General features: G+C 33.7%; 1 protein-coding gene across 1 annotated transcript in view; it reads left to right on the forward strand.

The window, feature by feature from the left end:
- EMC10 (ER membrane protein complex subunit 10) overlaps window positions 1-24,457 on the forward strand; it is a 67,683-nt gene that overhangs the window by 22,718 nt on the left and 20,508 nt on the right. The window contains exons 2-4 of the mRNA XM_089087885.1: window positions 3,749-3,978; window positions 8,845-8,934; window positions 21,752-21,924. Of these exons, the coding sequence (XP_088944011.1) occupies window positions 3,749-3,978; window positions 8,845-8,934; window positions 21,752-21,924 (493 nt within the window). The remainder of the gene's footprint in view (window positions 1-3,748; window positions 3,979-8,844; window positions 8,935-21,751; window positions 21,925-24,457) is intronic.

Below are 24,457 nucleotides of genomic sequence, written 5' to 3' on the forward strand. Positions count from 1 at the left end.
GTCAACATTGATCTTATATGACCTCAGGACATAACCTGAAACCCTTGCCTGTGGGGGAGTGTCCTCCTCAAAAAGATATTTTATATCTGAAAATCAACTACACTGAAAAAAATGCCTATCTCAAAATTTTGATTGGGTGTGTTTGGGGGAATGATGGGCGGGGGTGGGGGGGGGCTAGGTGCCCTCCAATCACTTTCGACTATTAGAAAGGGCACTAACCGCTCCAATTTCCAGTCGAATGAGCCCTTTTCGAAGTTTCTACGACAATTCCTTCGATACGAAATGCCCGGGTATGGAGAAAAAAAACAAAAACAAAAAAAAAAACTCATTTTGCCCACATCGTTCTTTACTTAGGCCGCGCTAGCGCGCTGCCTATGATATTTGCATACTCTAAAATTTTAGTTTTAAGAGAGAGTGCAAAAATACATTCAGAACATTTCAGGGTATTTCTGATTGCTAATACTCTTTCTATTATCTTTTTTTTAGCTGTACAGAGTAAACTCTGTCAAACACTTCATAACCTTTTTGAACTTATTTCTTAAAGCTAACAGACAGTCATGTATTGGCAACCACCTTGTTGGACATAGAGTTTTTAGAGCTATATTCTTTTGCAGAGCTTTCTTCTTAAATTCTTCGCCATCAGGGTAATTTTTTCTAAAAAACACCTAAGTTTTCTGAATGTAAGTTTTCCCATAAATGAGATTTATTGTTTTCATGCTTGTGTCCAATGAACTAAGGATTAAATGACAATAAATAAACAATAAATGACAGTGACAATAAATGAGATGTATTGTCAGTATCACATCCATTTTAAGTCTCATTTATGTTTCTTTTTCATCGCTTTCACTTGGAGTGGGTTTGGGTTGTTTGACTTTATATTTTGATGATTTAAAAGAAGAAAAAAACTTGCCAGACTCTGAAAGTTTACTTTTAGATTCTTCTTGCTGTTTTTTTATTTTCCTTTTCTTAGCACCAATTAAAAAATTTACTCTTACTTTCAATATTTTAAGCTCTCTGAGAGTCCCTCTTTTTCTGACTCTTTTCAAAATCCAAAAAGTAAAACTAAATGTTAATTCATTGAATATAAATAGAACTAAATTTTAAAATGAGAGCAGTTTAGAACTCTTATTATGCATAGATGCAAAATACTTTTGAGGAGTGAACTACCTTGTATTTGCACGCTTTGGTATTTGTGTTGTTTGTTGTCCATTTCTTCAGTACCAAGTGACGCATCACACAAACCAGATGTGAATATAGCTTACAATTATTTTTCAATTAAGTTTTCAAAGCGAATAATCCAAATAGCAAACAGTAATAATGTAGGCTAATATTGATTCATAACTTATATTTTATCCTAGGAACCAGTGCTTCAGATTTCTAGTTCCTTTTTTACGAGTCCAAAGTGACCAGAGGGCAACTGGCCCCCCCCCCATACCCTCTTTTCCCTAAATGCATCTGCTTGAAATTCTTAGATAACAATTTTGTTCAAAATAGTCCGAAGATCATATAACAATGCCTCTAGGGTTGGTATAACCCCTCAGATCCTAGGGGAAGGGGTTGTACGTTATGCCCTAAGGGCAATAACGTCTTTATGGAATGGATGGTCATTTAAAATTTGGGGGAGGTTAATGTGATCAGAAATTGACCTGCCCTCAGGGCAAGGGCTGTAAGTAATGCAGGCTGTCCGTTTTCATGGATGGGGCGGTGATATAAACTTATGAGAAAGCTTGTTTTATTTTAAATCAAAAACTCTATTTCCCTTTCTAAAAGTCGAAAGTGAATGGAGGGCTAGAAGCCCCCCCCCCCATAACTTGCACACTTTTTACATTTGGACTATTTTTAACAAAATGGCTATTTAAATTTTTTTATCAGAAGCATTTGGGGATAAGAGACATGGGAGGAGGCATGTTGCCCTCTGTTCACTTTTGACTTTTAGAAAGTTAAATAGAGCTTTCGATTTAAAATCGAATAAGCTTTCTCCAAAGTCCATATGACCACCCCATCCATAAAAAAGGATAACCTGCATAACTCGTAGCCCTTACCCTGAGGGCAAGTGGCTGGCTGCCCTCTGATCACTTTTGACTCTTAAACAGGGAACTAGAACTTTCGATTTCAAATCAGTTGAGTGTTTTCCAAAGTTTCTACGACCATCCCTTCCTTAAAAATCTAACAGGGTAATAATAGGTAATTTTCATAACTTACATCCCTCGCCCCCGTGCTTTGAGAGGTTTTGTCAACCGTGGAGGCCTAGTTATTTGACTTTGGCACATATTGAACAAAATAATCCCTCGCCTTCAGGGGGGGGGGTCGGGGGACCCGCCAAAAAAACAGGGGCAAGTCTAGGTGGTGGGGGGAGGGACTAGAGTCATCAAAGGGCCACACACCGTTTGTTTAGTAATCTACTTAAAAATTGTTTTACTATTTCAATTTTTTACAATTTTAACTAGTTCGAATTCGGCTTTTTCAGGTCTTGTCTTGTCGCTGCATTTTTTTGAAATAAATATCCATCTTATAGCAATGTAATGATGCCAAGATGTTCCCCGATTCTTGTTTTAATCCTGGTTCTATCTTGACGTCTTGGTTTTGAAATAATCACAAGACCACCTGTGATTTTTTTTTGTCTTTTTTTTCACAGTGTTGATAATAATTACAAGACTAAGTTGCCACATTACCTAATCAAGTTGGTATTAAACATAATTCTAAATTTCTAATGCAGCAGTTGACCGTACTTCATTTGCTCTTTCCGAATTTCGGGCTTATAAACTAATACCAAAAACATAGTCCAATCTCAATAATGTGCCAGGGAGTGAAAATTCGTTTCCATGCTTGATATAGCTAGGAAGACCACAAACCAAGGACTGAAGCACTCTAAAATATTATTTTTTTTGGACTTATTTTTTTCCCGAGTAAATGCACTTGTTTGTTATGTAAAATTGTGCTGTGTCTGCTTCTTGTATCAACGATCTTTTCCTTTAATTTGAATTCCCATATTGCAATTGATTCTAGATATAATTTATTTGTATTTCAGGCCTAAGTAGAGATACCAGAGGGTGTGAAACAATTTCCCTTCAAAGATGAAGAACTTGCAGAGCAGTTCATAAAATCTTGTTTTCTAGTCTTAGAGCAAGAGATTTAGTAACTTCTTTTGTATTAGTAACTTCTTTTATCACAGTTGACCCCTGGCTACTTCCTATTATATAGGAGGTATATATCCCCTGTAAATACAAACAAGTTCTGTTTTCAGGCTTAAGTTTCTAAAAAATGCCGCGGAGGTCGAATTGACTGGTCTTTTGGAAATTTCCCCACACTTGTGATACCTCTGTAATAGTTAAAAATACCTTAAAAATTCAGTAAGGTTGGCCACCCCTCAATCTTAATTATCGAAATTTTGTTATGTGTATTAAAAATATATTTGGATTTTATTAAACAAACGACTCTGAAATCTTTGAGTAGTCCACTCAAAGAAACCCATTCCCTAACTTAAACTAAATTAAAATCACTTTTAGCAAATAGATAAATTAATTTTCAGGACTTAATAATGATATGCTTCCGTTTTGCTTCTTTTCTCATTTATTAATGAAATTATTAATGAAACACTCCCCCCCCCAAAGAAATCATACTAATGATATTATCTGATCCCCAAAGTTTTTAATTTTATCCTATTCAGTATTCAATTTTGATGATTGCTTGCAAAGAACCAGTATTGCACAGCATTCAATAGAAACACTGGTGGCTTAAATTTTGTCAGCCAGTTTTCATTATTCACATTTTTCATTGAAAACTTACATTTTTCTCATCTTTCAGGCTGAATTTGACCAAAATTATGACACGTCATTAGTCGTCGTTTTAAATCATTCGTTTGGCAAGAGAGGTGGTGTTTTTAGTCCAAGAGAAAATATTACTGTAAACAATGTGAAAGGAAACCATTTGATACAAAGTCAAAAACCCATAAGAGATGAAGAGGTGAAAGAGATTAAGGTTTGTAAAAAGAGAAAATATCAAGCTGGGCTTAGATCTATTTCGCTTGAACAGTACGGTTTAGCAGGATAGTTCCCAAAATGTGAGCATATTCTTAACCAAATTGTTTTATTCTTAGTTTTCAATTCTTTTTATTTATTACGCGTTACTCTAGAATCTTGGAAGCCATACAATTAATAAGTGAATAACCATTAGCTTGAAAATACCTCCTTGGATCCTAATTCGGATCTAATAGGTTCATTCCTGAAAGTTGTTACAACATTCCTGAAAGATCTTGATAAATTTATTCCTTTTCAGGATATAATCAACCATTAAAAAAAATTTTTTCCGTATTTTTTCTTTATTTCTCTTTATAATTTTGGCGATTTTTTTCTATCATGGAAGGTATAACCTAAAGTTGTGACATTCTGAAAATAATTTATATTGAGTCTCTTGATACTTCTAGAAGGCGGAAAAAACCCTGTTAATTAATAAATGTTATCTTTTTGTAGAAAATTCAAGTATTTTGGTAATGAAATCATTGCAAAATATAACATACAAAATAATTTCTCTTTCAAGGTTCAAATTCTCTTTTAGAACCTATTCTAGACTATGAGAGAATAAATTGGGTTGGACATGTTGTAATCCTTCGATTTTTTTTTCATTTTCTTTTTTTTTTTTGCTTAAATCTATTGAAAAGTTCTACTACGATTATTTTAGCTCTTTTAATCAGCTTTAAAAATTCTTGCATGCTTCTAGATTTTGAGGCTTATTATAGAAGCCAAAGCATGGTGTTCGAAGGGATTCTGAACTCCCATGTGAAGAAAAGATGACCTTTAAAGTAACGCTTGAGGTTTGCTTCGTGGCCCGAACTTTCACAGTGGATCATTGAGAAATAAAGATCTGAAGAAAACAAGCACTGAATATAAGTCTCAATGATTTTAGGTATGTGGGTGGAGAAATCATTACTGCGCCTTTTTCGATAACGATTTTTTTTATTCAGTTAAAAACAGTAATGAACCATTGAAAATCTCGTGGAAGGTAGGTTTTGAGTATGTTATGGAACCGTTTGTAACAAGTTCAAAGGGCTGAAGAAAAACAAAACAATTGACCATAAATTGTTAGTTTGATATATATATATATACATATATATATATATATATATATATATATATATATATATATATATATATATATATATATATATATATATATATATATATATATATATATATATATATATATATATATATATATATATATATATATATATATATATATATATATATATATAAATATATATATAAAATGTAGTGAAAATATTTAAAATGTATTTTTCTTCAGTAAAGTGCAAATTATGTTTTAGTCTTGATAAGGCAGGGGGGGTTGTCAGCCCTACTCATGTTAATTTTTGCTAGTTTTGAGTTTAAATGGGGTCATTTGTTTATTGATGGTGATTTGTGGTAGTTTTACGTTTGGAAGATTATTTTTCTTTATTTCTGCTCATCTTTGGTTTCATGGTGCCCTTTACTTTTCTCTGAAAAACTTGTTTTGTGTAAAAAGTTTTTTAAGTTAATTTCTGTTCGTTTTTATTGATATAGCCTTTTCATGGACAAAAAATATTCTATATGTTTTGTTTTTTTTTTTTCTATAAAAAGCAATACTTAGTGATGCTGTTTGTGTATTGGAGAGACTTCTTCAACAATGTTTAATCCTGGCTCAACGAGTAACGTTTAATTTAATTTTATACCTCTTCAAATTGACCTGAAAAATGAAACTTAATATCATTCCCAGGAAATTCTATCTATGCTCTTTGAAAACAAGAATACACTTACATTCTTTTCATTTACTTAAATCGTAAAAGTAGAGGTAGTAATATTGGTAGTCCCGAAAGTTTCAACTGAATACCCTCAGCCGTTCTCGATACAATGCTAAGGTTTCTTATTGGCAACCCTTCACACTGTGCCTTTTAATATAGTTTTAAAGCTACATTTAGTTTTAGATTATAAAGGGCCTATTGCACAATTGTGGGGAGTTGACATACCCAATATACCTAGAGACATAGCAGCTGGACCGTTCTACAATGCTGAACAAAATGGTTGTCTCAAAATTTTGACTGGATGTGTTTGGAAAATGAATGGGCTTGGGAGGAGGGCTGCTTGCCCTCCAATCTCTTTTTACTCTTAGAAAGGGCACTAGAACTTTTAATTTGAATCGAATTAGCTCCTTTAAAAGTTTCAATAATATTTCCAGCTATTATAGAGTGCCTATGATATTGCCTATATGCCCTTTTGAAAACTCGCATGCATATATTTTTTTTTTACTCTTACAGGTCTAACTTAATAATGTAAGCCGTTCTTGTGATATTGCTTTGTCACCTTTTTGGAAATCCACATGCTCATGGTTTGTTTTAATTTAATTCAACATCTGCCTAAATATTCATTAAAATCTTCATCTTAATACACTTAGCTTGCGTAGTAGAAATAGTTGTAGTACCATTATTAGCAGTGGGCGCATAGCACCTGTGGTTTCTTCAACATCCCCTTCAACACACGCTGAAATTTCAATTGAATACCACCAACCGTTCCGGAAGCATATCTAATACGTCCTCTTGACAGTGTGTTGACATTGTGTTTGGGAATAGTGTGTTTCGATTTAGTTCCATACAGTTTCAATATATCCAAAATTTTCGCCTTAATGCCCTTAGTTTTAATAGCTACAGTAATAGTAGTCGCAGTAGAGTTACTAGTAGTAGCCTTAGCTTTAGTGGCAGTAGTGGAAGTAGAAGTGGTAATACTAGTAGGAGTAGTAGTAGCATGAGTGGAAGCAATAGCATTAGGATGCAAATATGTTCTTTTGGTTAGATCAACATCCCCCACAACAAGCCCCTTTGGTTTCGACTTCACATGCCAAACTACTCCTAAGATATTGCTGTTACGCCCTTTTGACAACCTGCATACAGATGGCATGTTGTGATTGAGTTCACCTCCCCCTCCCCAGAAGAAAAAAATTCCTTGACAATTTTACCTTCATACCCTTAGGCATAGTCGTAATAGTAGTCAGAGCAGTAGTATTGGTATTACTAGTTGCAGTATTAATTGTAATGGCGGTAGTAGTTTAAAAATTAGCCATTGCTATGCCACTGCTATGACAATTATGACAATAACAATTAGCCATTGCTCTGACATTGCTGATATGTCCCTTTGATAACTTGTATGGTCACATACTTCTTGAAATTTTCATCTCGATGCTCTTAGCCATAGAGGTAGTTGCAATAGAAGTAGTAGTTGAAGTAGTAGTAGTAAATGTAGCAGTGATAGTAGTATTAATGGTAGCGTGCCCATATTGCCTTTTGGTCAGATGACCATCCCCTTTAGGTATTTTCTGAAAGTTCCAACTTAATATCCAAATCAATTCCTGAGATACGCTCTTTTGACAATGTATATGCACATAGCGCCTTTTGATTTAGTTCAAATTTCCTGTCAATATTCTAAATAGAGTAATGTGGTAGCAGTACTGGTAGCAGTAGTAATGGTTTGTAGTTGTAGTAGTTGCACGGAAAGACTGCCTTATTAATCATATCCCTTGTCATTTCCTGAAAGTTCCAAATTAATATACTCAGTCATTCCTGACTTTTTACAATCCATATGCACATAACATGTTTTGATTTAGTTCAACACCCCCCTCAACTTTCTCTTAAAGGCTCACCTGAATGCCCTTTGTCTTTTTGGAAAGTAAAGTTCAAACATGCGTATCTTTCTCCATAAAATATACTATAAGTAAACAATGAACGAATTGCCTAACTTACAGTCCTTGCCCAGAGGACTGTGGGGAGGTTAAAATCCCCAAAAACATAATTATTGGACCCCTCAACAATGCTGAACACATATCTCTGAAATTTAGATTGGATATGTTTTGGGGACTGGTAGGCGTCGAGGGGGGAAGGGTGGTTGCCCCCCATTCACTTTTGTCTCTTAAAAAGGGTACTAGAAATACCAATTTTCAATCAAATGAGCCTTATTCGACCCGAAGTTTATACGACCACCCGTTCTATAAACACTTTATTTGCTCTGGGGCATAACTTACTACCCATGCCCTTGGGCTCTGGAGGGCTGTGTCTACCCTGAAGACATTGTTATATACTATTTGGACTATTTTGAACAAAATGGTTATCCCACATTTTTGATCAGATGCTACGACAGCTCCTTCTATACGAAGTGCCCTTGTCTATAAAAAACAGAAAAAAAACATTGTGCCCACATCATTTTTACTTAGACATCGCTATTGTGCTGCCCATGATCTTTGGACTATTTTTTGAACAAATACCTATCCCAAAATTTATATAAGATACATTTCGCGGAAATACGGCATGTTGGGAGGGGGATAGCTGCCCTCTGATCACTTTGACTCTTAAAAAGGGCACTGGAACTTCTGATTACCTATTCAACGAGCCCAAACCGAAGTTTATACGACCACTCTCTTTAAAAACCTTATATGCCCCCAGGGCATAACTTACATCTCTTGCCCTGAGTGCTGGGGGGAGGGAGAGGTTGTCATCCTCAAAGACATAATTTCTGGACCTTTCAACTACGCTGAATAAAATGGCTATCTCAAGATTTTGATTGAAAATGTTTGGGTAAAAAAAAGGCGTGGGGGGGATGGTTGCCCGCCTATCACATACGACTGTTAAAAAGGGCAATAGCCCTTTCAATTTTCTATCAAATGAGTCCCTTTTGAAGTTTCACGAAGACTCCTTCTATACGAAGTACCCTGGTCATAAAAATAAATAAATAATACATTGTGCCCACATTGCTCTTCCTATCCACATCTTATATCCACATTGCCTATGATATAAGTAATGTATGATATTAGTATGTAATTTTCCAGGATAACTATGAGGACGGAATGTATTATCTGGAAGCAAGAACTATAGTTGGAGACAAGGAATTTGGCCCATTTCGGACATCTTTACCGATTGTAAGTTAGTTTATGTTCAATGTTAATGTAAATATCCAGCTTTGTAGCATGCCAAATAACTGCGGTGTTGCGATATAAGCAACTCTAGGGCCTAGAAGAGATCTCAGTTCCTTGTAAAGGTTGGACCAAAAACAATAAGAAATAGATTAAAAGGAAATACCAGGCACTTTACCACTGACTTAATAGGAGTCAAAACTAACTGTGCCAATGACAGTGTACTGTATTGAGTACAGTTAGAATTATGCAACTTAATTTTACTTGAATTTTAATTTAAACAAAACTAAAGCGTAAAGTAGAATTGAAAAAGCAAAAACAGAAAAGGAGGTAAAAATGTATGAAAAAATCTAAATGTACTCTTGTTTTCCTTGGGCTGAAGTGAGGCTTTTATCTTCAGCCTTTTGTGAAGCGAATACAAAAAAATATCATATTTTGATTTGAGTTTATGGAATTAGTCATATGACTTTTGTTGGGTACCACAAAATGGTGTTCACTGTCCAAGTACTTGGCTGTCAACACCTTGCTGTCCAAGTACTTAATGTACCTTTTCTTGTTAAAAAAGCGTTTTACTTATTATTGCACAGAATTCTAATGCGTTCCAATATAATTTCTTAAATAGTTTGACTTATTTACTGATTAATTTTGGTAAAACAAAATGGTGTTCACTTTTTTTTTCTCTACACAAACCTAATTTTCCTGTCTTATCTGATTTCGATATACGTTTGGCTGAGCGTTATGCTACTAATATCTGTAACCCTTCTAGAGTTACATTTTTTTATTTTGTTTTCTGAGGAATTAGAGTCCGTAGAGCTTTGCTGGCTCCTTTTAGCCTTGGCCCGTCCAAGTACTTAATGCACCTATTCTTGTTAAAAAGGCGTTTTACTTATTACTGCACAGAATTTGAATGCGTTCTATTGTAAATTCTTAAATGGCTTGACTTATTTACTGATTAATTTTGACTTTTTACCCAGAGTTAAAATTTGAAAACTTAATTCCACTCCTTGATATGGAATAAAAGCAGACTGTTTAGCTTCATAAAAATCATTTGCTTCTATATTTAACGCAGTCCATAGTGAAATTACATAAAAGTTTTTTTTAACTGAAAGTAAGGAGCGACATTAAAACTTAAAACGAGCAGAAAGTATTCCGTATATGAAAGGGGCTCTTCCCTCCTCAACGCCTCGCTAGTTACGCTAAAGTTTTTATTGTTTAAAAATAATATTGTTGTGAGTAAGAGTCAAACTTTAACGTAAAGAGCGAGGCGTTGAGGAGGGGACAGCTCCTTCCATATATGGAATAATTTCTGTTCGTTTTAAGCTTTAATATCGCTCCTTACTTTTAGTAAAAAATACTTGTTTTTTTTATTTAATTTCTGAACGTTTTTTTGAATTAATGCAGCTTTGATTTTGGCTCACCTACATGAATAATTAAAACGAAATTTGTATATATACTTTACTTTTTTACGATTTTTCGTACGATACGACGGATACGATACGATCAAATCACAAACCCCTGAATCACAAAGGCTGTTTAATTAGAATAGATAGCTCTTTTGAAAGTACTAAAAAAAAAACTTTAGCGTAAAGAAAGAGGTACTGACTAGGGGGTGAACCCCCTCATATACATAATAATTTCTGTTCGTTTTAACTTTTAATGTTGCTCCTTACTTTCTGTTGAAAAAACTTGTTTTTTTGTTTATTTTCTGATCGTTTTTTAAATAATGGTTGGAAATCCGGCGCCCCCTTCATAGAAATGTCCCTTCCCCTATGAAATCATCCTCCATGGAAAGATACTCCCACGTAACTCCCTCCTCCTACCCCTCCCCGCCCCCCCCCCCGCAGAAAAAATCCCTCCTGAAAACGTCTTTATACTTCCCAATAACCAATACTATATGACAACAATAGGCAAAGCTTATAACTTGCAGGCCTTCCCCCCGGAACTGTGGGGGATGAAGTCATCCTCAAAGACATATTTATTAAATTTTCAACTATGCTGAACAAAATGGCTATCTCAAAATTTTGATCAGGTGACTTCAGGAAAAAATGAGCGTGGGAGGAGGCCTAGTTGTCCTCCAATCTTTGGTCACTTAAAAGGGGCACTAGAACTTTTAATTTCCGTTTGAATGAGCCCTCTCACGATATTGTAGGACCACTGGATCGATGCGATCACCCCTGAAAAAAACAACAAATAAACACACAATCGTGATCTTTCTTCTGGCAAAAAAAAAACCCACATTTTTGCAGATAGGAGCCTGAAACCTATACATCAGGGTTTTCTGATACGCTGAATCTGATGGTTTGAGTTTCATTAATATTCTATCACTTTTAGGGGATGTTTCCCCTTTTTTCCAAAATAGGGCAAATTTTCAGGATCGTAACTTTTGATCAGTAAGACTAAACTTGATGAAACTTTCATATTTGATATCAGCATACAAATCCGTTTTTTATGAGTATCTACTGGTATCAAAATATCGTTTTTTTAGAACTTCGATTACTATTGGGTCGGGTCGCTCCTTACTTACAGTTCGTTACAACGAACTGTTTGAAAGCGAGGACAGGCAAATTAAGTATTGACATGACTATCCTAAACTTAAGAAAAACTGGAAAGAAAGCTTAGGACCTTAATGGGAGGAAGTAAAAATTGAAGCTCAGAATAGGATTTAGGTAGAGGAAAAGCGTACGCAGCTCTGTTGGTCTCAGAAGGCGTGATACTGCAACGAATTGTCAGTAGTAGCAAAAAAATGTATTGGTAGATAGTGATAAAATAACTAACTAGATGGCGTGGGAAAACAGTTGTAAAACTTGATGAGTTTTGAATAGTTTATAGTTTACATTGGAAATAGACCAGTTTGTTAAGCTGAAATTGCCTTGAAATTTTAGGCTAAGCTTATGAATAAAGAAGAATAGATGCTACTACTTATTACATAGTCTGTGTTTAAGTAATAAAACTTAACTATTAAGTTAACTTATAATGCTTCTTTAAATAGAGGTTTGGAAGAATATTGACTCGACGTATTATACGCAAATTGAATTAAAATCATTTAACAAATTACATTGTCAAACCAATAGTTAATACTGCAAAACCAATTACAAAGACCTTTCAGCTTAGCTGCCCAAAAAATCAGGAATCACATTAAAAACATGCTCTTCGTTTTTGTTTCAAATTGTCTTGTTTCGTAGTTTTTCTTTAGTCCTGGTTGAACTTGAAATTTTAATTCTAGGGCTGTTTTAATTTAAAATTTTAGTTTTAATAGTCGCTTATTTTAGTTTGTCTTGTTTTATATTTATCTGCCCTTTGCTGATGACGGCTGTTAGATATAGATACGAAATATGTATTTAGAAAACTTTTCCCTCTTTCAGATTAATTGCTCATTGTTTTGTCGTTTGTATGATGGAAAGCCAGTGTGGTCTTCGTCGTTATTTAGTTCATTTCCCGTGTTGTCTCTGTTCAGTAGCGTTTCCTCTTTTCTTTCTTAATGTCAAACGACGATCGTTAGAATTGATAAATTAGTTAGTGACATTATTCACCCATTTACATATTGGCGAATTTCAACCCGGATGACTGACCGTATTTCAAACAATAGGCTATACGAAAAAATGTGGTTCAATACCGCTTTCTAGGGCTATAATGAAAGAAAGGTTGAGGTGGCTAAGGCACGTTGTGCGTATGAAGGATGACAGATTGCCGAAGATTGTTCTTTTCGGTCAACCGTCTTGGGATAAACGGAAAGCAGATCGTCCTCGTCTGGGATGGGAGGACGTCATAAAGAAAGATATAAAGGATATGGGAATTTCCTGAGAGGGTGTAGAGAGGGACGATTTGAATAGATTGGGATGGAAGAGTTGCGTGCGTAGCTGTGTTTGCCTCAGGTGGCTTGGTGCTGCGTTGAGTTGTTATTAGTAGTAGTTGTAGTAATTTCAAGGGAACTTCGAGTTCAAGCAGTCTCTTAATTTTGCTACATTAAAAAAAAGTGACTTCAATGACCTCTTCTGTAAGTCTCTTTTGGTGGGTAAAACAGGCAATGAAAGACCATAATATTTGATCACCCGAAACATTAAATTGTATCCTTAACAAATCAAGCTTCAAAACTTCATAAGAAATGAAGTTTTGAAGCTTGAGTTGTTAAGGATGTTGTTTTTACTCTAAGTTTTTGCAAAAAAAATTTTTTTTTTCTATACAAACAGTATGTTATAACTTTCTTCTATAGCAAGTTGTTTTGCAAGCCCAACAGGCTGGCCACCAGAGTCCTTCCTATTTGGTTTTTATTGACACAGTGTTCCAAATTGACCAAATCTCTGATGAAGCTGTAGGCCTACTGCTAAAAACAACAAAAAGAATTGAAAATGATGTGGCTATGTTGGTCTCTAGCAACAGAAAGTCTGACCAATATCTGGTAAAAGTAAACACTTTCACAGGAGTTTAGCTTCGGAATATTGATTTAAGGTAAAGGAAAACCTTACCATTGCTTTATCTGGCACATCTCTCTCTATCTCTCTCTCTCTCTCTCTCTCTCTCTCTCTCTCCCTCCCTCTCTCTCTCTCTCTCTCTCTCTCCCCCTCTCTCTCTCTCTCTCTCTCTCTCTCTCTCCCTCTCTATCTATCTCTCTGCCGGGTAAAACATCCCTCTTCTGTCGGGTAAAACAGGAAGGGGACAAGAAATAAACATAATTGTATAGCTAACTAAGTATACAAACAAACTATTCCAAAATATAACACTATAAAGGAGAAAAAAACATTATAGGCTCAACATTATGAAGAAAGAAAAAGAAAAGAGATCAAAATCCGATAAGAATTTCTCATAAAAATCATATTTTTTTTGTTAAAAGTGGTAAAAGAATAATACCTAGGAATTGATTCAGGAAGAGTGTTCTAGATCACATGATATGCATTTGAAGAATTGAACTCGGATTTTATAGATGGAATGAGGGGAATTTGAATTGTAGATGAGTTTTGAAGATGTTAAGGAGATTAATCAGAAAAAAAGGAAGTACATCTAAGTGCCTTAGGAAGGTGACCTTAGAGTTAACAAAAAGTAAGAAATGCACATGAAAGAGTATAAAGTGGTTCGAGATCGTGCAATGGTTTAGTTGCTGATGGACTCGTTTCCTTTACAGGATTTCATGTTTGAGCATAAATCTCGGAAATTAGCCCCAGAAAAGAAAAAATAAGTTGGAAACCGTTTTATTGGGTGAAGAGGGGCACGAGACAGAATTGAAGAATAGAAATATATGCTCAGAATCAAACCAAAGAAAGTATGTTTGTGATTTCTTTAAAACTGTTATTATAATAAATCAATATCGGTATGGTTTTTAGGAGATATGCCTTCGTCAAGAAGAATGCCTAAATATCGTATATGACAAAGTTTAGACTGGTCAATTTAACTGTCTACTTTTAAACAGATTCATTTTGGATAACCGAGAGCAAGCCTATGAAACATACAAAAAAAGAATCTTAAATTTTAAAATTTATAGCCAGAGATTTAGCGTCAACACAATATTAAAGCCTTTGCAAGCAGGTATACTAAATTTGAGTGAACTTCTTACTCGGTTCTACCAGAAGTAACGAGGGTTATATCACCAGCATAAGGTAAATAAGCAGCCGAAGAAGGAGAACGATTATGCTCGCTTAATTTATAGACTTGGAAATACGGAGGACTAGTCAATAGGAAACAATAGGTTTATTTGTATAGCTTTAAAAATAAGGTCATTAATATATATAAAAAATAGCAACAGCCCTAAAATAGAGCCTTGAGAGCACCATATTTGACGTCTAACTGCAATTAAACCAAAAACCCCACCCCTTTTAGCCAATATGCAAATAACTTCGACTAACGATTTTATTGACTACGTGGTCAAATGTGGTTTTACGAACGTCTGTGAACGTCGGTGGCAGGAATGAAAGCAAGGTATAAAGCTGAGCTAGTCTTTTCAGAAGGGTAGTACATGTGTGTTCAGTCAAACATTTCACATGAAATCCAAACTGGAAATCGTTTAGAAAATCCTTAAACCCCAGACAAGAAATGAGACAAGTAAGCATTGCCGCTTCAAAATTTTGCTAAATACAGCGGCCAAAAAATTAGCTGGTGAATGGCTAAATCACTCCGACATTTGGAATTGACACATTAATAAGCTTCATCAAAGGAAGAGAAATTGGAAGAAAAACAAACTGAACTAAGCAGGTAGAAATAGTGTCAGGGAAGACATAAATTCTTTTAATGATCAGCTGTCCCCGAAATCTGTAATTAAGAGATGACTTAAGGCAGGGCACCCCAAGATAAAATCTGGAACATGGTTGGGAGTGTAGAAAAAGTACTCCCGTCAATGTTCTTTTAAAAATGAGTTCCCCTTGAACCTATAAAATCACCGTCAACAATTTTCTGTCGATCAAGAAACTTGAAGGGATAGAAGGAATCTGTAAAGAAGGTCTATGGACAGAATGTATTGCCTGCCAGGTTTAACAAAGAATCTTTACCACACTAAGAATATTTTTTTTCAAAAATGTAGAAATTTAGCCTTGCGACACCAGGTGTTGTAGGTGTTTCTCAAAAAATTTGAAACACCGAAGTCAAACAGTACTTGCTGAAGGTGTAAAGGATTCCTAAACCTCCCAAAGGTTATCTTTGTTTTCAACTTTTGAGAACTCTTTGTTTTCAAATTTTAAACCTCTTGGTTTAAAATATATGTCCTTCTTGATATAGGATTGCTAGGAGAGACACTACATACCTCATGATTAGCCCCCTTTGTAGAGTCATAAAAGGAATTAAATACAGGACGAAAATCAGATTTATTTGTTAAGAATCCTCATGAGTTTTCTGCTAACTCTGCCTTTAGGAGGGTTTTTTAAGTATCCCCAAATCTTAATAAATTGGAGAAGGAACTAAATCTTCCTGGTTTTGATATTTTCAAAATTGTAACTGGGATAGGAGGAGAAATTATTGAAGGTATCAGTCGTTAGATGTGAATCCTGAGCCAAACTGAGTGTCCAAAAGGTGTTGTGAATCAAAATAAAGTTGATGAAAGGGGAAGCACAAGTCAGGATGCATACTTTAATAAAGTACATGCAGCAAAAATCGTTAAAAGATAAATATAAGAGGCTGGTCAGATCTGTTAGGTTTAGGTTGAAATTTCCCATTGTAATTACATTAGATGAACGACTTGGAATTGTGTCCAGTTGTTTGTCAAGTATTTGAAGCAACGAAGAAATAAATCTGCCTGGGGTGTAAGCATATGATCTGAGCGAAACATAAGGAAACATGTTAAGAAAACAATTCTTACTTCATAATATGCAGGATAATCATAGTTAACCCAATATGCAGTGGGAGAACCTTTATCTTCAATTCTTTCATTGTTTTACACTTTTTTTTAAACTATAAAAAAGCAGGCATTCGATAAGCTTTTTTAAGTTTTCAGATTCGTGCTGAAATGAATGAGATCTACAAATTTCGCTTATAGATGCCACTATATACAAAACGCAGTGGCGATAATACCATAAATAGCCAGAAACTTGACGTTCAATAGAAATTGCCAGGATCGATGCAATCTATATATATATATATATATATATATATATATATATATATATATATATATATATATATATATATATATATATATATATATATATATATATATATATATATATATATATATATATATATATATATATATATATATATATATATATATATATATATATATATATATATATATATATATATATATATATATATATATATATATATATATATATATATATATATATATATATATATATATATATATATATATATATATATATATATATATATATATATATATATATATATATATATATATATATATATATATATATATATATATATATATATATATATATATATATATATATATATATATATATATATATACATACATATATATATATATATATATATATATATACACATACATACATATATATATATATATATACATATATATATATATATATATATATATATATATATATATATATATATATATATATATATATATATATATATATATATATATATATATATATATATATATTATATATATATATATATATATATATATATATATATATATATATATATATATATATATATATATATATATATATATATATATATATATATATATATATATATATATATATATATATATATATATGTATATATATATATATTCTCGCCATGCAAAATGTGTTAACTAGGATTATTCTGCTTATTATGAAGTAAGAATTGTTTTGTTAACATGCTTCCTTATGTTTAGCTAGCATACTAGGCTTACACCCTGCCTGGAGATCTATGATTATCAGTAATCCCTAAAGCCTTACCTGTATATTTAGTGTCAACAAGCTGAAACTCAAAACCCTCTTCTTCGTGTCTGGATACATTGCTTTTCATGAAACATTGAAAATTGCTTGAAAAATACTGAGCAAGACCGTCTTTTACTAACCCCCGCCCCCCCCCCGCCCCGGTCCAAGTGTTCTGCCCTGTAAACAAATATACACAACAGTAATTCAGTCTTGTAGACCAGAAGTGTTTCACACCATTTGCCTTAAATGGCAGAGGAACATTGGGGATGGGGCATCCCCTTAAACTTGCAGCATATTTACCTTTAACTCTAGGATATATGCTAAGCCAACAATTTTTTCAACTAGGTGTACACAATATTCGTAGTCTAGAAAGCTACAATATTTGGAAATGAAGTTCCAAAAATTATTAAATCAAACTGAATGTTCAGGAATATATTTTGCCATGAGCACAAATTTGCATTATTTATGACCCCTTATGGCTTATGTTTAACAGAACAAAAACGACCACATAAATTGGTTGAAAGCATCTGTCAAACTTTATGTTTTAAGGCTGGAATACAATAGCATAGCTTCAATCTTTCGGCAACACAACTGTATAATTAAAACAGTAAAGTTCTTTTGAAATATTTTTGCGTATGATTTATTGATTTGGTTTTGTTTAAATAAAAAGTACCTGAATTATGCCCGTGAGTGTTTTAGAACTGCAAAACGCCTCGTAGAGTTGCTCAGTGTTGCTTGAATTTGTGGTCTTTTCAAGGAAAATTTCGACCGATTTTGAAATAATATTAATCTTAATCAACCCAAATTATGGCCAAGGTGATATTTGGGACGAAACGTTTTTCATGACTGATTCGACTGTATATTCTTATGGATTCGCCTGACTGGTGAAAGAGTTTGTTTGTGAAGTTTCTCTTGATCTTTTTCACATACTTTTTGGTTACACTTTTCCTTTTTTTATTCTCATCATCGTGTCTCCGGTACTATTGTTCTGCTCGTTGTTTCTTCTTTTTTTGTACAAAAGAGGAAGAACAATTATACCCCATGCTTGCACATTTATATCATTATTTTTTATTATTCAAAGCTCTTCTCTTGTTCTTTGTATGTGACCTTGAAGGCTTGTTTGAATAAATGTCTTTTGCCACCTCTTTTATGCTAATTTTTATGAAATAAACGCAAAAAGAAGAGCTTAAGTAAAAATAGTCGGAATTGTTTGCTTATCTTAAAAAATATCCAACGATAGTTTTAGAAAACGTAATAGAGTTTCAGTCTCAAAACTTAATTGTTTGCTCTTATTTTAGAAAGATTTTTGCATTAAAACGCTAATTTGTGTCTCTTTAACCTTCCTCTAAAGTTCAGAGTTTGTTTATTCAACCATAAATTTACAACGAAAATAATTTCAACATAGTCTCCCCCGTAAAGCTTCTTGGTCAGAAAAAAGTAGTGGAGAAAAAAAAAATATACCGACAAAAATATGAAAAAAGCAGAATCCAATTTCCTACCTCAAAAATTCCCAAAATCATGAGCTAGGTAAAAGAGTAGCGCATATTTCAAATCAAAGATGCAATAAAACCCAAATAAGTCATGCTCAAAGAAACATCCTAAACCAATCCAGATTCATCAACTCAAGGGGAAACCTAAAAAACTCAATTATTAACTAGAAATTCTTCAAAATTCTTTTGAAGATACAAGACGAGTGGCTGCTCCGTGCAGACTCTGAGAGCTTACTCCAGAACATATTAAAAGTGGATGAGTATGAGGGTTGAAGTCAAACCGCAATAGTGGAGTATGAGGAATCTGTAAGTTGTTGGAAGTGCGGAGGTGATAAGGGGATTGGTCAAAAATAAAAGATATTATCACATTGGGCAGCAAGGAAGGTGGCCATACAACTGTAGAAAAGTGAAAGAAGCACAAAACAGAAATTAAAAAGATTTTAAATCAAGCAAGGGTTTAAATGAAGAAAGGTTTGTTTCCTGAATAAGAGTCCTTGCTTTACAAAGTTTTGAAAATGGTTTCAGTGACAAGGAAAAGGTTGACATCCACATGCCACGTCTTAAATAGTATGCAAGATATTCCGAAATATAGAGGGTAAGGGTACCTTTAGCCTTCCTACATTGATTCAAGCATACCATATTGTAATCAGATAGGTGCAAAAGAGATTCAGTTTTTGAACCGAGGAAAGTTCTACAAAGACCAATAAAATCTAGGTGGCCACTATGCACTATTTGTTTCAACTTATTAAATGAAGGACAGATACCCTTTGGATTGAGCTGAAGCATAGAGGTACCACCATCTCGTCTGGACATTCGGTTTAAATCTGGTATATATTTACTAATGACTGAAAAATGGGCTTCGGATGGTAATTTATTAGACTGACCTACTGAAGTATTGATCACATATGAAGAATGTCGATCGGGATATTTTGGAGTTGAAGTAGTCGTAGCTTGAAGTAGTAACTAAACACAAACAATTTCAAGATAATTAGGATTACACTGGTATCGTTATCTTAGTTTCCTTCTTGGTGACTATTTTCTTGCACTATCATATGTGCTTTCACTGAACCAAAACATTAGACCAATTATTAGCTGCATAAAAACTGTCAATTAGGTTTTTTCAGTAAGACCTGTAATGAAGGCTTATGCTACTACTTATCATTTATTTATTTTTATACTTAAGAGTAACTCAATCCTATTAAGTCTTTAAAGCAAGTTTATTATTACACTTTAAGAATAATTTAGAAAATTTGAGTATATAGGGACTTCTTTGCGTATCCTCATTTGGCAGGAGAAAGGGAAATAAGATTTGTGACAAATTGCCACTCCCATTTTTGTATTCTTTTTCCGGCGTCATATTAGTGGGCGTCCAGACGCTAGATTCTGTCTCAGACTTTGTCCAAGTTTCCTGCTCAGAATGGTTGAAAGTCCAAGGTATTTTCAGAAGTAGGCAATTGACAATCATAATTGTCACCTAAATAGGTGTTTTCAGTTCTGAAAATGTTGCTCGATAGTTTCTATTTTCAGCTTTCAACTGTTCTGAGCAGGAAACTTGGACAAAGTCTGAGACAGAACCCAGCGTCTGAACGCCCACTAACTGTGGACCTACTGTAAACAAATAATGTTTCACATTATTTGTTTTTTCTTATTGTCGAATTGATATAGTAAACATCTAATGTGTTTATAACATTATGGAAACTATTTTCGTTCTAAATTTGTTTTATGTTTCCCAACTTAGTATTTACTATTAGACTTAGCATGGGAAAGGGAGATGTAGCAATTTGCCTTCAGTTTACATGCAATTGTAAAAAAGAAAACAAAGAATAAATTATGTGCGTATACCAGTCTTAGCCACGTACTTTGGGGTTCTTCAATGTAATTTTAGAAGGTTCCATGTCTTATAGCAGCCTCGAAAAAGATATGTTGGTATATTGCCTAAAATGACATTTTCATTCCAATGTTTCCAAATTTTACTGTATTTTCCTGAACATTTTTCTGGGAAAATTCTTAAGGGAAACACCTGCAATGTTGTATAAAAAGTGAAGCTACATAGAGATGAACTAAGCTCTGAGAAATTTCGAGGAATATTCGGAATAGAATTAGAGGATATCTAGTAAGTAGTTTTAGCGGAGTATCATTGCTTCATATTGTTTTAAATATTTGTGAAAAATCTCCAAACGTCTCTTTTCAAAGCATAAATAATCCATCATAATTGCTTGACACCGTTGACGTTTACTGATTGCTGAGATTAATGCTTCGTTTCATAAAAGTAAACCATGTATTTAGTGCTTCAGGTCGAAAAATATTTTGATTTTTTTTTAATTTTCTACTGCTCTTCTTTTTAAAGGTGAAATTTTCAATACCCTCCTCCCTGAAAAAGGGAAGGGAAGAATATCCCAAGCTCAGTCTTCCCTAAGGAGAAAAATTGGCAAAAGTACACTTTTTCCTGCTTTTGCCGCCTGTACCCCTTGGAACTCTGTTTAGTGCCACCCTCCTAAGATTCAGACCTGTGTTCTCCCATGCCAACCCCACTCCCCCCCCCCGAGAAAAGCGTTTTGTTCATCTGTGTATATGAAGTGTCAAAATTGTATAGAAGAATATGCTAGATTTTGCTTTTTGGTGATCCATCTTGAACCAAATAAAGAGGATTTCGTCCCCGATTGTGATGGTAAGAGGTCACAAGAATGGATTAAAAGAAATTGGGACTTAATGGGGATATAGAGTGTAGCTTTAAATTGTTTGGAGTGGAGAAGGAGCTTGCGCAGCTGTGTTGGCCTCAGGCGGCTTTGTAAGTAGCAGTAGTAATTTATTTATTTCAATAGCAAGATTTATATTCTATGCTATTATAAATTGTATTTTTGTGTCATAATTTGATTCTATGTAGTCTGCTAAACACCTATGTAGACAACACTTAATTTGATTCTAAATGTTGCTATGTTGTAGAATTTACGTTTACAAATATGTTAAAAGTGAGCATAATTTTTCTTATAGTGTCTGCTCTATGATTCCAACCTCTCACATAAGTTGACAGTTCATTGGAGTCTTTCAAGTGTGATTGGTATAACGATTCACGCTGAGGAATGCATTTGTTCGAAATTTCAAGAGAGAACCTTAGCACATTTTAAGACGAAAATTGAGCACACATTTTCAGACAGTTCAATACAGTAAGTGCGGGGATTTTGATCTTCCTTGAATTTTAAGTAAAGCTAAGGCTTTTGATTTTACATGCATGACGGATGAGGGGGATTGACAAGGGAATGGCTCTCAGAGGGTCAGGAACGGACAGGCAGCAAATTAATTTAAGTTTTTCTTTAGAGAAGTTGTCCATTGATCTTCTGGGGTCCTGATCCACCAAGGTTCTTGTCGGTCCTGTTTACATAATTATCAGTGCATCTTTTTTGAGCTGCCGGGTCTGCAAACCAATTATTTCTGATTTAGAATCGCATGATGTTTCTTAGTTGTATTTTGTTTGTTTGTGTGTTGATTTTTATAAAAATATCAAAAATAAAAATCTCAAATAGTGAAATGATTCTGTAAAGATTGTAAAATTTGTTTTATGGATTTTGGCTGTATTGCTAACATAATGTTGGTTCATATGTTGTCTCCTCTGCAAGGCAGATTGAATTTTTGACAGTAAGCTAGTAAGAACATATCAAATACGCATAATTGAATATACCTATGCAAAAGTATGCAGCTCGCAAAAAAAAAAAAACAAAAAAAACTGAAAGCGTAATTTTTAGTCCAGTAGCCTACCGATTGGTATTTTTACGGAATATGTCTAACACAATATTTGTTGGAAGCTTATAAAAAAGAGAATCGCAAATAACAGCTAGTAACTATCAGTTTGGCTGTAATGTTGCCAACGCTTTCTCTTAAAAAATTGCATTATTATACTTCTATATAGCACTATTGTTATGAGCTTGTTCCTTATTTTACTTTTTTTTAGTCCAACTCGGTAACACACCATCTATGACGTTAGTAGCTTTTAATTCTGGTTAGGAATCATGTTAAAGCACCAAACGAGATTTGAAAATCTAAAGATAGGTTTTTCCTAATCAGGTCTAAACTTGGATTTAGTCAGTATCAATACGAAAATTCTGAAAAAGGTATCGACCCGTGACGTCAGGAAACAGGCCAATTATTTTGTCCTTCCTATGGTCTATCACCTGACAAAGAATATTGCATATATGTTCAAATTTTACTTGTTGTCGTAATATGCTTTAGATTAGCTTTGTTTAAATAAAAGCTATGAAGTTCCTCATTGCTGAAAGAACAACATAAGTTCATGCTGCATTAATTTGAATTTACTTACACTGCAAAACTGAACTTATTCCTGACTCCCATTTTTAATTGTAAAAAAAAAACCATAGAGTAAGCCCCTGAGACAGAATTTTGTTTCAGAAGGTAAGCGTAACTTGCAGTCGAACGGCGTTTTAGGCAAAATTCTTGACCGGTAAAAATCAATAGTTTCAAATGCAACTCTCAAGCTGTTCCTAGTGTATTCAAATGAACAAAGCAATAGCATAAGCTCGGTGAACTACATTTATGTTAATAATTTGGTTACGTCTGGGTCGTGGTTTTCTGTTATTTTTAGATGAGCTAAGTTGTGGAATTTGGCTATTGAGAATATTAAAAGTAATTATTTAAGTGAATTTAAAAGGCTATTGAAGAATGGATTGTTTTCTAAATATGATTTTAATGATCAATTTAATGTGTTATATATTTGATATAATAACATATTTTTAAATCATTAAAATTAGTGTTGATTTTCGATTAATGTGTGCAAAGGTAGGAGTTCAGTGTTGAGTGTTAAGTTAGTTGCAGCAGGGTACATGATGTAACTATTTTTGTTTTTTAAGGCCCTTCTGAGGTTAATGCTTATGATTATTTTTCTTTTAGTGGATTTATTTGATTATCCCTCCTCCATATCATGCTGTGGCATTTCGAGGGGATGTGTTCGTTTTAGGTTTTTTGTTAATTATTGATATTGAATTGAATAAAGAATAAATAGATTCACCATACGCTATTTCCTTAGCCTGGTTATGGACACTCTCTTTTGAGAGGCTTAAGGGGAAAGGGCTCAAAATTAAGTAAATTGCCTATTGCCCACAAATATAATTTGTATTATAAATAATGGTGGTCATGTTTACGAAGAAAAACTTTAAACTAGAATAGCAAAATTCAATAACAAACATTATAAAAACAAAAATCCTTTCAATCAAAGTACCGCATATAAAGAAAAACGTAAAAATTATCTAAAATTTACGTGATACAAAAATCCCTTTAATAGAAATATCTCTTAGGAAGAAAATCTTAACAAATCCACTTGTCCAACTAAACGTTTTTGCACTATAAGCTTCAGTAAAACGTCAACGTAGAAAAGTAAATTAAAAGATGCTTTTTGTTGTCAGATCGCCAAAATAGGGTATCTATAATATCCCGGAAATGGCTTGGGGGATCAAGTTGAAACTTTCAGATATTGTTAGGAGGGTGAAGCAATTTTTACATGGCTTGAGGGATTTGAGGGGGGGGGTTGCTGGCTAACATTTTTAAAAAATGAAACTTAGAAAATATGCACGGTGGAGTAGTCAGGTAAACTGTAAGACACTAATATTTGAACTTGGCTTAACAAAAAAATGTATAACCGATGTCTCGAGAACAGCTTTGGGCATCAATTCGAAAATTTCTGGGAGTTTT

Source organism: Artemia sp. Qi Xiang Cuo, chromosome 4, assembly GCF_049724085.1.
Source record: "Artemia sp. Qi Xiang Cuo chromosome 4, ASM4972408v1, whole genome shotgun sequence".
NCBI classification, from domain to species: domain Eukaryota; kingdom Metazoa; phylum Arthropoda; class Branchiopoda; order Anostraca; family Artemiidae; genus Artemia; species Artemia sp. Qi Xiang Cuo.